This window comes from Dermochelys coriacea, chromosome 11 (assembly GCF_009764565.3).
Source record: "Dermochelys coriacea isolate rDerCor1 chromosome 11, rDerCor1.pri.v4, whole genome shotgun sequence".
In the NCBI taxonomy this organism is placed as follows: Eukaryota; Metazoa; Chordata; order Testudines; family Dermochelyidae; genus Dermochelys; species Dermochelys coriacea.
This window is the reverse complement of record NC_050078.2, coordinates 41,441,454-41,456,799: the sequence shown is the minus strand read 5'-3', so window position 1 is coordinate 41,456,799 and position 15,346 is coordinate 41,441,454. Positions and strand designations below refer to the sequence as shown.

Here is a 15,346-nt window from a genome sequence, read left to right as displayed (position 1 = left end):
TAGCATTGTGCATTAATTCCTGTTGACTTCTGTAGGACTGCTCATGAGTGTCTACACTACAGTGGAACAGTTACAGTGCTGCTGCTGCGCCACCATTGCACTGCAGTGACAAGGGTTTTTTTCCCCATTGTAGTTAATCCATCTCTCTGAATGGTAGGTAATTAGATGGAAGAATTTTTCCATTGACCTAGCTGTATCTAAACTGGTAGTTAATTAAATCTAACTGTCACATAGAGCAGTTTTTCCATAGACTTGAGCAACATAGCTAATTTGTAACTTTAGACTAGATCTTTGCATTGCAAGATTAAAACCCCAGTTCAGGAAAGCATCCCTTGATAAATATGGCAGTCCCTTGAAAAATCCTTATCAAATTAAGTAAGTATCTTTGGAGGCAGTTGTATTAAATGCAAAGTTTTGTGTATTGGTCAGGAACGAGATATGATGCAAGGCCTGGGAGATCAAAGGACTATATGGAAAATGTGTCACACAAGAATGGACTTCTGGGACATGAAGTGGATTTTCTGGGGAATACCTAGGGCAGGGGTTCTCAAACTGGGGGTCAGGACCCCTCAGGGGGTTGTTGCGAGCTGTCAGCATTCACCCACAAACCCTGCTTTGCCTCTAGCATTTATAATGGTATTATACATTAAAAACACTTTTTTTTAATATATTTTAAGGGGGGTTGCACTCAGAGGCTTGCTGTGTGAAAGGGGTCACCAATACAAAAGTCTGAGAATCCCTGACCTAGGGGGAGAGGTTAATGCGAATTCCCCCACCTTTGGTTATACAAACTCTTGGCCTTTTAAAGTTATGGGCATTTTCTGCGGATTACCTGTTCTGGAAATGAGATCCCAAGCCTGGGTTCTTATGAATTTGTAAACCATGGAAAATCCAGTTGTGGGTTTTGAAGGACTGACACCCATCAGGGTGTGACCTCTGGTAAACTTTTTAGCATCTTAAAAACAATAAAAAGCTCCATGTATGTCTTCTCTGTAATGCTTTCACCTTAATAAATGTGTTTGCTTAGGAAGAGCTGTGTGCTGCTGAACTGCAGATGCGAGCCTGTCTAGGCAGTCTTGCTCAGAATATCAAAGTGTAGAGAGGGAACGGAGAAGCCCTGTAACCCATGGTCAGGAGGGAAGGAGAAGGGCTGCACGCTCAGAACCCTTAAGTGAGTGACCTCAGGAATACAGGTGCAGTTAATCTGAAATTGTGATAATTCCTAGTTGAGAAATCATTTAAATACATTCTTAAAGTTAAGTGTGTACATACAGTACCTTTCTGAATCTGGGTATAATCCAGTTCCCATTGAAGACAGTTGAAAAACTCCCACTTTACTTCAGTAAGCATTAGATTAGGGTCTCAGGAGCTCAAAAACTAAAGACTTGCCAAACAACATTGTGAATATAATTGCTTATTTTACGCCAATATTTGATAAAACTGATTATAGGTACAATTTATTTTGTTCATTCATCTGTAGACTCAAACTGAGTCAAGGGATGCATTGCATTTGATTAGTTAGACCTCCCTTAGAGACTTGGAATACCCCTGGCTATTTTGATTAGTAAAAAGGGTGCAGGGTCAGAGTGGGAGATGTTCTCCATTAAAAATTGACTGAAGAAGAGCTGTGATGAACAGTTGACCATGGAGGCCCTGGTCTTCGACAGTTATATATGCACACACTTAACTTTGCACAGTGAATAGTCTCACTGAGGTCAAGCATATGAGAATGGCTTTTCAGGATCAGGGCCTTAGAAATGAAATGATATGCAGATTAGAGAGAGTTTAATACAAAAGCTTTCTGAGCAGAATACTTAAATTCAGTGGTCTACTGCAAACTTGTAAGAAATATTGCTCTTTAATTATGTAGTACTGAAAAAACAATAGTCATTTTAAAGACGATAAATAGTAGGAGAAAGTTCAAACCAGTATATAGGTATATAGTTTTCCAAAGTCTGGGGCTGTTCAGAGTTTGGTTTAAGCTCCTCTCTATTATTTACCCTTTTGTTGTGGGCACAGTGTTGACAGATTTAAATATACACACACCACATTTAACTGCTTTTGGCAGTTTTCAGGAGAAAAAAGCATGTGCTGTGATCACAGCAGAGTATATTTTAGAATTTAAGAAGCAACCAAAAATGATTAAACCTTTACCAGTTTCCACAGCAATTAAAAATAATTATAAAGAAATGCCTCATTATGAGCAGCACAAGGCTTTTAGCATGCATAAGAGGTTAATAAAGCAATTCATGTAACATCCAAATATCAGGAAACACTAACACAAAACTGGGTAAACTTTATTTTACATCTTAAAACTTTACTCTCTGTGGTTACCATGCGTAAAGTTTGAAAATTTAAAATACTTAGTATACAAATGCTAGATAAGTTATTTCAGTGTGTAAAATTTCACTGTAGGGGTTAGGATTTTTTTGTTGATGCGGACAAAAAGCATTGAAAGTAATATGTAAGAGCCTGCGTCTCTTCTCATGCACTGAAAAAAGTGATTATAAACAGAGTAAGCAAGCAGATATTGATATTTTGAAACCCAGCAGCAAGCTTCCCATTGTTAGCCATCACAACCATAGCATGTCCCACAGCTAGAAATTAAAAAATATTGATCAATTACCAATTACAGAAGTAGATCAATACTATGCATCAGAAGTAAGCCTCTCTTTATCAGATGGCTGAGTATGGATCTCAGCCTTGTGATATGTGGCATCATAATGATTTTTCTTACTTCTCTTGAAGAAACCACACTACAAGGAAGCAAGGTATTTAGTCAATTTTATGGATTGGTATATTGAGGAAAAAAGTGACAGCCTATTAAACCATTTTAAAGCCCATTCACAAGACAATCAAATGGGATGGACAGCAATTCTTACCATCCCATCCCTTTCACAAGAGCATTAATTGTGAACATAGGTGAGGATGGAAAAAGGATTTCAAAACACTTCCCAGGATAATCGTGTCCCTCTATGCAGAACCAAAAAAACCCGCAAAAACCACCTCCTCTAGGCGAGAGAGAATGTGTTACACCATGTTCTAGTTTAAAGACTAATCTGTCAGAATCCTAGGGCACGTTGATGTCAACAGCAGGCAGAGTCACAAATCTTAGCCAATTGTTTAGCAAGCATTTTAAAATATCTAAAACAAGGTATTGTAAAAATACAGATTAAGTATTAACAACTAACACTAGTACTACAGAGCAACAGGATATTACTTGAAAGCCAAAAGTTTATGGATTGGCTCCAAATAAATAATATACATGTAAGAGAAGGATTTCCACCATTTTCACACATTTTAAAACACCCTTACAATGTTCAAATGGTAGAAACACAAATGGGTCATATTAGGTCCCAAAAAACAAGTGGAAATTTACTGTACCTTTACCCAAAAGGGTCATGTGTATGTTGTTTGCTTTGATATGGTCACTTATTTTCTTCAGGACTCTACTGTCCTTCCCCACAATGGCTGAAAGTTCTTGTTGCTTTTACATAAAAAATTACTTACTTTATCATTTTTGCCCTTGTGGTGAGGTAGGCATATTATATTCTCTTTACTAGAGAAAAGTCTAAGTTTCATAAGCAGTTTTAATTCTCCTTTCAGTATAAAATAAATCTAGATCTATTTTATACTGAAAGACTAACAACTGTTTAATACAAACCACACGTGGTGCAATGTTAATCTGATCTCAATCCTTAGTAGTCAAAAAGTAGCACTTCGAGTTATTAAAAATTTAATCAGAAGCAAATTTTTTTTTGGCAGTTATGTGCTGTTACTTTGCAATAGAGGCTGATGTACCTATTGGAAGGAAGCATAACAGGAGAATCAAAAGGGAATTGAAGGTCATCTTACAAACTCTGAACAAGAGCACCCTTTATGGTCAGCAAAGAATAGCAGCTGTTCAGAGAAGGAAATTTTCAAGTGAAGTTCCTCAGGGTCTCTTCTGAAGACATAGTGGAAGTGTCAGAGCACCAGAACTTGGTTTCATCTGAAGGGATTTTCCTAATCCAGGCATTTGCTTCCTTAGCAACAAGGATGGAGTTAGGAATTTTGGAGTGTGGGTGGGAATCAGGAATAAGAGAATTGTATTCTTCCACTTAAAACTAGGATTCTTGCCCCACTACTGATTTCCCCTGACAATGGTGGCTCTGTAAGGAAGCAGAATTCTTAGGTGATCTGCAACTGGGACACTAAGCCTAAGAACCAAACCAGCAAGAATGAAAGAATAAGGTGAAGACCAAATGATTATGTTTTTGACTTTATAAACAAAGCTTTAATCTCGTATTAATTTAAAGGGAGAAAGTAGGTTTTAAGATACTGCATTATTAGCTTCTTAACACATTGTACATAAAGTAACAATGCATTCTGTCTGGGGCATTAATAGGCATCTAGTATGTTTCGTAATATTCTCAAGCCACAAGAATGTATCCAAATAATGTTTTATCAGAACAAGAAGCGTTACTGTTCCAAGTATTGTAGCGAATACTAATTTGTGATACATGCATTTTGACAGTTTCAATGAACAGGCCAATTTGAAGTGGTTTGAACTGTAAACCCCAATCAGATCCAATTCACATACCAGTCAAATTAATAAACATTATTTTACAATATAAAAAGTTAACATATCCCCAAAATTAGGATTTATAAAAGTTTGTGTACAAGAGCTAACAAATAGAAATGGTTCCAGAAGTATTTCAAAAACGCCAACATACATTTATTTTAAACAAATATTTCCATGCATTTTTTTCAATCAAATGTTGCAGAAAGTGAAATTGTTACTATTAATTTTTACTACAAAGCAAAAATACAACTTCACTGGTCATTTTCCAAGATGAGAAATAATTTAAAAAAAAAAAAAAACCTTGATTTTAAAATTAATTTTCAGTAAGGTTTTTACTAGTAGCATGAAATGAAACTTGTTTAATGATTAAGTAGACAGTGTCCCAATAGCAATATTTTGAAAATGCATTTTGAGTTGCTTAACTAGTTTCTACCTTATTTCATATGTTGACTTGTATCTGAAAAGATAAGAGTGATTTGTAAAATAACTCACCTTCCATAGTAAAAACACCAACAGTGCGAGCATCAGTATTCCAGCAAGAATAGCCACCAAGATGATCCACCAAGGCACTCCTGAATAAAGTGCTACTGTCTTTGCAGGAAAGACAGTAACTCGCACCTAAGGGAGGGGAAAAGTTTTAAGTAAGGGGGATGCAAAGTTTAACAAGTTCCTAATTGTAACCCAAAATTCACTTCTACAGTAGTGCCTTGAGCTTTCTGAACTATGGAGGCTAGTCGCTAGTCTGAAGAGGACATTGTCTCCTACAATTCTTAAATACCTACTTGAAGCATTTTTTACCACCCAGTTTTCAAGAGCAGCAGTTCGCTGTGCCTGGCTTTTGAGAATGAGGGTGGGGATTCCATGGGACATACTCAGGTTAGATGTGCCAGTGAATTCTTCCAGACTAATGGAAGCTCAAACGCATGTAGGGCCTACAGCCCAGAAGTACTGAACTGTTCCCTAGCTGAAAGCTCCATGCCAAAGACAGCCAGGAGAGCCTGAGAAAAAGAGAGTCTATGGGGAAATACTGGGTTAAAAACTAAACATTCACCAGAATCCTTCCTGAATTACAATTTTTTTGTGGTTTCAGAGTAGCAGCCGTGTTAGTCTGTATTCGCAAAAAGAAAAGGAGTACTTGTGGCACCTTAGAGACCAACAAATTTATCTGAGCATAAGCTTTCGTGAGCTACAGCTCACTTCATCGATTTTTTTGTGGATGAGGTTGGGGGAAAGAGAGGTAAAAAATAAACCTGCCCAACTAAAAGCAGGGACTGTCATTTTATTAAGTTCTTGAATATCATACAACACAATGGGGCTCTGATTCCATCTCTGCCAATACAACACAAAACAACAATCATCTCCCAGATCTTCAGGAATTCTTCTTCGGGGGAAAAAAAAAAAAAAAAAAAAAAAGAATCTAGTCCAGAAGACTGACTTGGAATTATGTTATTCCTCCTCACAACCTACACAGCATATAACTGGATTAATTTCTACTGGTGATCCATTCAGCATCCCGCAGAATTAGAACTACAGCATGGGAGGCAGAGAACCCCAATATGCATATTTTCTCCTTACTGAGCACCCCTTGCTCTTGCAGCCACAAAGCTCTGGATTTTGCACTAGAAAAACTTCTGCTACAGGTAAGTCAGCCTCCTGCAAAGCCAGGACCCATGGCTTTCCACAGCCTGGGCGGCTGGAAAGGTGACCAAATCTAGCTAAAAATGAGACTGTACAACCTAATGTGTTCACTCTCCTATCATACAGGATGCCTCTTGCTAAGGAACAGAAAGATCTATGGAACCAAAGGTGATGATAGAAACTTCTGAATTAGAATGTTCACTTTATACAATATGTGATCCATTACTCCTAAGGTAATTCTGTGCAATATTTTAAAATTCTGCCAAAATAACATACTATTTTCAATTATTTTGGTAATTTATTTCGCAATAGCTGTCAGCGAGTATGTCTAACAATACAGACACCAAACAAGATCCGGGAAATGTTTTTTTGACAAATAGATTCCTTACTAGGCATATCTATGGCTCTACAGAGCAGATGGCATTACTAGTATTTCCATATACGTCAGACACAGAAGACTTTAAGGGCATGTCTACTCAGCAAAGAAAAACCCACAGCTGACCTGTGCCAGCTAACTGGGGGCTCAGGCTGTGGGGCTGTTTTGCTGTTGTGCAGACTTCCAGCCTCAGATTGGAGCCAATGCTCTGGGACCCTCCCACCCTGCACAATCCTAGACTCTAGCCATCACTGTAAATCAGTGTGTGGGGCTTGGTAGGGTGGGTGTCAGGATCCAGGGAGCGGGGCAGCTCCCCAGACAGTGCCCCCTCCGACCCCAGCTTTGGAGCAAGGAGCGGAGGAAGTGGTGGGTGAAAGGGGAGAACGTGCAGAGCTTCCTGAAGGCAGGGAATGAGGAAGTCCTGTCCCAATCCAAACTAGCAGCTGGAGCCACGCACAGGCTAGGAGCCACCAGCCAGGGCATCCCCCGCTCTGCCTCTCCCCAGCACCAGGACAGCGGGCAAGAGGGACAGAGTCTCGCAAGCATGCCAAGTCCTGCCCCCTGAGGCAGTGATTTACATCTCCCCTGGCAGCTCCTGACATACCCACTTAGGACCACTGCCTGAAGGACACATAAATCAATTATTCTGCAGGGAAAGAAGTCTCCAGGGGACAGTAGTCTGCACTTGCACAGTGATGCAGAATTCCCCCAGGATTAATACATATTATATACACAGGAAACTTCACATGTACAAACCATGTTAAAGACATTTTGAAAACTCACTTGAGCAACTTCATTTGTGAGTTTAATGCTTTCAGCTGCAGCAGGAACACTGATTGTAGCCCTAACGAGAATATCTAGGTAGTTCATCTTAGAATATTCCTGTTTCAAAATATAATGAGGATACATTAGAAGAGGGAAAAAAAAAAAAAAAAAAAGACAGGAGTGTGTGCAAATGCCTCAAGAATAGCAATAGAACATACCTCTAGGAAAGTACTGTTCCACAATCTTGAACGCAATACAACCATTGCCCTTCTGTCCAAGCCTTGCAAGGGACATTTTATATTCACACAGCGTGCACTCTCATTACAGTCCTGTAATTTAAATAAATAAAATAAAATATACATATAGACACACACTTCAAAAGTCACATTTTACAGAAAAATATTTGAAAAGTTACAAGACAGGTTAAAATAGTTGTAGCAAAGAAACAGGAGGATGTATGTCTTAAGTAGACTTAAAGGTGTGGTCCCTTTAGAAGGCCCAATCCTTGGCTTGCTGAAATCAATGGCAAAACTGTTATTAATTTCAACGGTAAGATTGGTTGACAGTATCCATCCTAGTATCTGTTAAAATGCAGGAATCAGTCTGTGAATGATTTCTTTACTTTTATTATTACTATTACTTTATTAGTTATCCTGCTCCCTTTTAAAGTCCATTTCTGAAAGCTAAATGCTTACTTAGATACATTGCCAATTAAATCTAGAGAGATGTAAAAGAACAATTGAGTACAGCTATCTGGAAATTATTCCAATATACATACCAGATTTAGGAGAGAATAATAATAAAAACAAGTTATAAAAGTCAGAGTATCTATACAACAAAATGCCTTCCTTCACTTGGCTAAACCTAAAAAGGTTCAATAGGAGTAAAGGGAAGATAAAGAGATGGAAGAGAAATTGTTGTTTTGCTATGGAAATGCTTACCAGGGTCTTATATTTTCTTTCTGAAAATAAAGACATTTTTTTGCCATCATTAGTCTGCTTCTCCGCAACTTCACGTTTCCTTCTTGACCTATGGGACTCCTTTAAAACAAAGAATTATATGTTGATAAACTATATGAAATTGATTATTAGGCAGAATAGATATGTGCAAAAGATTCTTTGAATATTGGGCATTTAAATATTCAGTTTCTTGGAGGTGTTAAAAAGCAATTCAAGTACTAAAGAGTAGAGATATTGGCCAAAAGTCGGGCATGTTTAGTGTCAGTTGCAGTTCCCATAGCATAATCCCGTTTTCAATTATTTATATACTGTAAACATAGCTCAAGTAAAAACAAGTTTTCCTTTTTAGACTTGAACAGAGCTTCAGTTTCAAGAAGCAGCCCTAGGAATAAATACAAACAAATCTGAAGCTGTTTCGCCCCAATGTAAAACATTCATTCCTCCATCAATTGGTTGCATCACAAACGTATTTCCTAAACCTGACCCTCCAAGTAAAAATATGGAGCTGAAAGAAGAACATGGTGACTGTAGGGCTAGTGCAGGTGTGTCACAAGGCAAATGTATGCATCTGCCGCATGACCACTAGGATTCCATATCTGAGCACTGCTGCCACAGGCATATTTCTATTGCATTCCTGCTAGCACTGAATGCTATCACAGCAATTACTAGGATTTAAGCAGTAACTTAAAAAAAAAGTGATCTAAACAAAAAGAGCAGTGAGGCAAAGTGTTTCACTTGCACTCAGCTTCAAAGCCATTTCATTTTTTAATCAACGAGTGAGTGCTATTCCTACTACACATTAGAATAGTTTTTCTTCCTTAAGTTGGTCCAATGAAAGATATTACCTCACCCACCTTGTCTCTCTAATATCCACGGTCCAACACACAAGAAAAACACTGCATATATTCCAAAGTAGGCAGATATGCTCCTGTTAAATTTGTTCACTGAGTTTGTACAATAAAAATATTGCACATTCCCAGAGTTACTAATTAGGTTTCAATGGGAAACTTACAAGTTTTTACAAAACACTTGGAGAGTTCACGTTGTTTAGTAGAAGTATATGAATTTAATATTTTTTTGGCAAGTCAGGTCATGCATTTAAAAAGGAAAGACATGCACAATCTGTCCCTTGGACAAATTCTGCTCTCAGTTATACCCATTACACATGTAATCAGTTTGAAATAAGTGGGATTGCAAGGATATCAATGAGGACAGAATTTGACGCACACACTTTAGAAGTACATTACATGTACAAAACAAAGCATGCATTATGCATCCAATTATACTCGGATGGTGAAGAGATTATTTACATACCTAGCTTTAATAGTCCTTTTAGTTGTGGTTTATATCCACTTTAAAAAAAAAAAAAAAAAAAAAAGAAGAAGGACTTAATCCTGCAATTTCCTCCACGTGGAACTCTCACAGAATTCAATGCAAGCAATGTGTGCAAAGGGCTCACAGGATTTGGACTGATGTTTATTATTGCCTACCCTTTGTTCTGGGTAAATAATGCCAAATTTCAGTAAAAATTATTTTAGCATGTTAGCATAAAAGCAGACAGACACTTAGTTTGTCCTTGTTTACCCATTCTGTTGAAAGCTCTTTTAAAGCAAACATTGGGTTAAGTGAAGTCTATTAATAAATGAGACAAAGAAAAAGCATTTTCTAGTTAAAGAAATCCCATAAACCTGTGATTTTTTTTGGTCTGAAAATTACTGTAACAGACAGAATAAAGGAGAGGGGGGAAATCTCTTTTCCATTTTGTACATTTATAAAACTAAGAATGTGAGTAGTTCCACAGATATCAAACCATCCATTCCCCACTCTTCCTTGCCTATTTTCTCCTCTGTACGCTTTGAAATTAAAAGAATCTCAGACCCTTCTCTACTTCTGCTGAACACTGCATCTGAGCTGAGAGGGTACGTGGCTGTTGCTCTTTAAAGCACTGATCCTGGCTCTCCTCACTGGCTTCTCCTACAGCCTGGCAACAATACTTGGAGTTTAAGGAGCAGTTGGGCAGTTCTTCAGTTGAAGCTTGCTATTGGAGAGGGTGAAAAGATGGTAGAGAGTAGAGAAGGGCAGGCTGAGAACAGAGTCTAGCAGTTTCAAAAACTTCCCTTCCTTCAGGATCCCAGCTCTTTCAGGCAACACTTTGTGGCCCTCTTAGAAAATCTAACTTCGGTACCAACCCTAAATCTCTGAAGGCAAGAAGAATTTTGTCAGAGGGGCTGCAGGCTTGGCACTTTAATTTTCAGCAGAAGGCGACACACATTAAACTGGCTGCTGGCAAAAGGTCAATTAAGTTCATGAGGAACAGGAAAAAGAAGAGGTTCAAGCAATCTAAGCTGGCTTTAAAGAGGTATAAATAAATAGTTGCCCTGTTTTCCTTATCTCTTCACCATGAACTGTTTTTCCCATCATGGAAGGGGTCACTGCTTTATTAAAATAAAAGTTAGGTTTTAAAATGGCTTTGCTTTTAAATGTAAAATGAAGGAGCCATAGTCTAATAGCTATGGTAGGATGTATATTAGCATAGGAGATTGATGCACTTCAAGTCATTGAAGATACAAAGCTCATTCCAAGGCAGGCACCAGTATCCTACTAACAGACACCCAGTTGTGCTTTAATGTTATGTGAACTTGCTTATAAATAGGTGAAAGTACATTAACATACCTCAAGTCCCAAAGAGTTTATTTCATTTTGAGGTTCACAGAGGATTTTCCCCAATTCTTTAGAGTCTACTTTCATCAAATAAAGTAGCCATTTGCCATTGCTGATTTCTTTTGGCCACTGGATGTCCAAGGAAGCTGTGCCAAATGTTTTAAGTGGTCTACCCAAGTTAGTTATCTGTTAGGAATACAAAATCCACAAATTCTCTTATAAACTAGAATTTACAGCTACAGATCTTCAGTAAGTGTCAGTGCAGAAGGGTTTTTCTGGTATTAAGAAAAAAAATCACAGGAAAACACAAATTCCGAAGATACCATACATTTATTTCCAATCAAAAGTTGTTTGGCAAATCCCAAAAGGTAGCAAACCTTCCTAATTATAGACATTATCACAGCATAACTTTCTGGATGATCTAGTATACAATACTGTACAACAAAAATCAGGAGAAACTAGATTTGCTAAAGTTTTATTTAAAAGTTCTATTGATAAAAATAAAACTAGAGTAGTTGCAAGACAGTCTATGAGATCTGAACAGAATACAAACGTGAAAAAGTAAGCAAAAAATATATATAAAGACTGTGGCTGGCCTGGCTGATAGCAGCCATATTTAGTGTTAAAATGTTTTCCAGTGCAGGAACAATTGGAATGTCTGCTCCCTGGGCCAGTAGTGTCTGAAAACATAAGTGGGATCTATTCTCCTGTAGGACAGCAACAGGAGCCAGAATGTTCTAGCGGTAGCAAAAATGTGCTTGGTTATAGACAAGCAGGAGGATTACAACTATAAGGGAACATCTGGTGCCACAGAATTACACTTCTGTCCGTCTTGCTCCAGCAGTATGGTAGTTGTTTTTTTGAGTCAGAGAGCAATGCTGCAATATCTAGAGCTTTGCCATCACTGAGCCACAGAAACTACAAACTACACCAAGTAGTCTAAATTATTGCATTACTGCATCAGCTATATTTAAAGAGAGCTGCAGAAGGAAGTCTTCAGGAGCCCAAGGCAGGGACACGAATGATAAAACGAATCTAGGTGCTTCTGAACTTGAGACATGCTCCTTTCCCTTCCCCCGAAGCCCCTCTCTCCAACCCTCTGACAGAGATCATGAATGCACAAATTAACAACCTTGTGTGTCCACTGGGGGCATGAGGAGAGGAGGCCAGGATTCCAGCTTCAAAACACTCCGGCCAGTCAGGATGTGTTTTGGAAGGTGGGGAACAAGGGGGTGGTTCTGGTGCAAGAGCAGCCAGTCTTGAGAAAAAGGAATGGGCTACACTGAGCAAGTATGGAGCACAAACGTGAGGATGGAGGGAAATACATGGAGCAAAAATTTACATTCCCAACACTGGAGCATTCAGGAACCTGCAGACCATTTGAGATCTGTGGATTTGAGATCCTTGTCTTAGTCATTAAAAGGCAGAAGGCCAAGAGAGTGAGTTTACAGGGCCATTATTTTCAAAAAGGGCTGCAACACAGCTTGTTTGTGGATGCTATGTTTTACATACACAAATATCTGCACACACTTTCTGAGCACTAACACTGGGCATATCATTGATGGGTTTTGTGTATGTAAGTTTTGTTACCTGTAGGCATGGATGTTTATGCTGGAAAATTGTAGGTGCAGGGGACTGCATGCAAACAAATGGAAGATGCTTTTTGGAAGTATGAACCTGAACTTTCAAGGCTGGAGGAAGCCCCAGTCTTGATGGGCCAGTCAGGTTGTGTGTTGTGGAAGTGGTGGTTAATGGTGATGATTCGGGTGTTGGGCAGCCATCTTCGAATCAGCCAGATTTTAAAATATTAACATAAGTGTCAGGAAAAAAAAATCAATCATGATTTTTTAATAATCTAGATCAACTCACTCTGAATTCATATTCTATTACGTTTCCAACATCATCTTCAGATTTCATAGCACTCTCACCAATTACGTTACCTCCAAAGTACACCTGGGAAGGCTTAGCAACTCTGTTCAATTTTTAAAAAAACAGATCATATTTTAGTACGGGTTGCAGCAAAGGGTTCATTCTCTCATTGATTTGTTATGCTAACTATAAACACTTACCCAGTGAGTGACAAAAGCAATTCAATAACCACTTTAGCAGTAGCAGTAATTGGAGCCAAATTAACTTGATTGCTTGTTCTATAATGAAAAGGAAATGGCAGTGTTTATTTTAAATTTTAAGTTTTCACATTACAATAAAATTGTCTTTACAAAACAAATTGAAGCCATTCCTTAATGTTTACGAGTATATGGGAAAACACCAAGACAAAAGGTAAAAACAAAAAACTCTTACGTTTCCAACTTCAGATTAATATCCAAATCAGTTGTGTCAACATTAACTTTAGTTGTACTTAAAATCAGATAAAAGGTAACCTAAACAAGAAAAAAATCCACACAGTATGATGTTAGGGGAATATATTTTTGTAAGCACAAACTTTGTTTTATATGAAAAAAATACATCAGAATTCTGAAATTTTGAGAACAGGGATAGGCCCCAAATCAAACCCCAAGACATAAACACCATTGAATTTAGGGAAACTTCAGGACTAGGTCCAGAATCTAACTTTATATATTAGGCCAATCTTTAATTAAAAAGAGAAAAAAACAAGCCACTCACATTGGAATTTCTCTTGAAAGGATTTCCAAGTTCACACTCTGCTTGAGAACCGTTTTGATTGGCACCACAAGTTAATTGTTTTTCCTGAATTAAAGATGTGCAGAAGTCAAAACACAGTAAGTATTTAAATATATGTAATATACCTTTGTCCTGGTTTTCTGAAATACTTACAGGATAAGCCCTCAGCTCTCTGAAAGCAGAATAGGTCAAGCTATCTGGAAAAGTTGCAACTAGTTTAGCTTCATGGGCATCTTCACCATCTTTTTGGAGATTTTTTGCATCTGATGGACTATTTGTCACAGTTATTTCTAGAGCAATATCCCTCTGATCTTTGAGGACAAGCACCGGAACATTGTTCTCACTATGGAAACAAAATATAACAAGTTTCACACATTAGAGAAAAAAAAATTCCCTTCCAAACATCCACCCAAGTGCAGTTATTTTTGCTAATGTATAAATTAAGTCTTACATTGGTAAATAAGCAAATCTGTCTTCATTTCCTTCTCTGGTACAGAATCTGTATTGAAGTTTTAGGCTGCTATTACATATGTTGTCTTCTCCACATCCTTCTTTTAAGAACTGCACCTATACAAAAGCCAAAAGTCAGTTTATTTTAGGACAAACAATACTAAAATCTATGTTCAAAAAACAAAAAATATAGTTGCTGACATATGCTACAGTTAGTTCAGATCCATAGACACTTCATATACCCTTCTTTACGCAGACAAGGCCCTAGTCTGACTTCACCTTTTCAGCTGTAAGGCGATGGGGACACTATTGCTTTGTTGGAAACGTATGTTGTTGCTGCTAAGTGAAAGCATCATGTCATGTGGAAATACAAAACCTGGCCCAGTTTGGGGCCCAATGTTTCGAAGTGATATGTGCCTCTTCTGCTCATTACTTTAATGGGAGTTGAGCAAACACAGGTATGTCTCCTCAAGCTGGGGACTACAGCCCTGGCTTGAAGTGTAGACATATCCCAAGTTCCAGAGACAATCGTTCCAGGGCACCCTAACCCTGCAAACAATTGCATAGTGCTCGTGTGATGTAGGACACACATTCACAAGGATGACAACTCAATTAATTTTCACTTGTGACCAAAGCTAAATACCAACCTGAGTCTTCTGGGGTGCAAAGTTAGTTAGCGTGTTAACCAGCTGTCCCATCTTCACTTCTGTTTTAGGAGGATGCAGGAGCACATTTTAAATTTCTGCTACCACAAGTGATGAAAGCCCATATAATACCATGGCTGAGATTATAAATTAATTGTATATTGTGTGCCTCCTCACTTGCTTCTCTTTGGTCATAGCTTAGTTCTTTACAGCCTTTAATTCAGTGACTTTTGATACAAGTGCACGTGCCATGCATGCGCGCGCGCGCACACACACACGCTCCTGAATTGGGTTGAATATTGAAGACCATACTGGAACTAATTACTTATGCAAATAACCCAACCTCCACTCTTTTGTCATACAAACTTTGTGTTTTGGTGACTTAATCCACTTTTGCATCATTTTCCAAAGATCTATTCAAGAGACTTACTTCTGAGTTCACTGTTTCTGGTTCATTTGAATTTAGAATTGGAACAAGATCTGGAAGTGATCTTCCTTGTCTCCTCTTTGATGGCGAACTAGATTCTGACCCACTGATTTTAACGCCAACCGATACAGGAATGGGACGTAGTTTATCTTTGATATTTTCCTGTTAAACATTAGAAATAGGTTTACAGTATAGTATAGTATAGTTAGTATACTTTAA

The 15,346-nt window shown here is 38.1% G+C and overlaps 1 protein-coding gene and 1 long non-coding RNA gene across 4 annotated transcripts in view; one reads left to right on the top strand and one right to left on the bottom strand.

The window, feature by feature from the left end:
* ITGA6 (integrin subunit alpha 6) overlaps window positions 1-15,346 on the bottom strand; it is a 63,637-nt gene that overhangs the window by 3,056 nt on the left and 45,235 nt on the right. For 2 of the 3 annotated variants that reach the window (XM_038422408.2, XM_043505290.1), the window contains 12 exons: window positions 15,131-15,289; window positions 14,058-14,173; window positions 13,760-13,949; window positions 13,589-13,672; window positions 13,265-13,344; window positions 13,033-13,110; window positions 12,833-12,935; window positions 10,976-11,149; window positions 8,285-8,383; window positions 7,562-7,672; window positions 7,362-7,460; window positions 5,057-5,182 (listed from right to left, as the gene is read on the bottom strand). In XM_038422408.2, coding sequence (XP_038278336.1) covers window positions 5,057-5,182; window positions 7,362-7,460; window positions 7,562-7,672; window positions 8,285-8,383; window positions 10,976-11,149; window positions 12,833-12,935; window positions 13,033-13,110; window positions 13,265-13,344; window positions 13,589-13,672; window positions 13,760-13,949; window positions 14,058-14,173; window positions 15,131-15,289 — 1,419 coding nt within the window. Of the gene's footprint in view, window positions 1-2,626; window positions 2,757-5,056; window positions 5,183-7,361; window positions 7,461-7,561; window positions 7,673-8,284; window positions 8,384-10,975; window positions 11,150-12,832; window positions 12,936-13,032; window positions 13,111-13,264; window positions 13,345-13,588; window positions 13,673-13,759; window positions 13,950-14,057; window positions 14,174-15,130; window positions 15,290-15,346 lie in introns of all 3 variants that reach the window. The other variant, XM_038422409.2, reaches the window with a different exon arrangement.
* The window catches only part of LOC119863669, a 36,581-nt gene that overhangs the window by 20,304 nt on the left and 931 nt on the right, over window positions 1-15,346 (top strand). The window contains exons 2-3 of the long non-coding RNA XR_006277996.1: window positions 5,979-6,204; window positions 6,329-15,309. This is a non-coding gene — a long non-coding RNA (uncharacterized LOC119863669). The remainder of the gene's footprint in view (window positions 1-5,978; window positions 6,205-6,328; window positions 15,310-15,346) is intronic.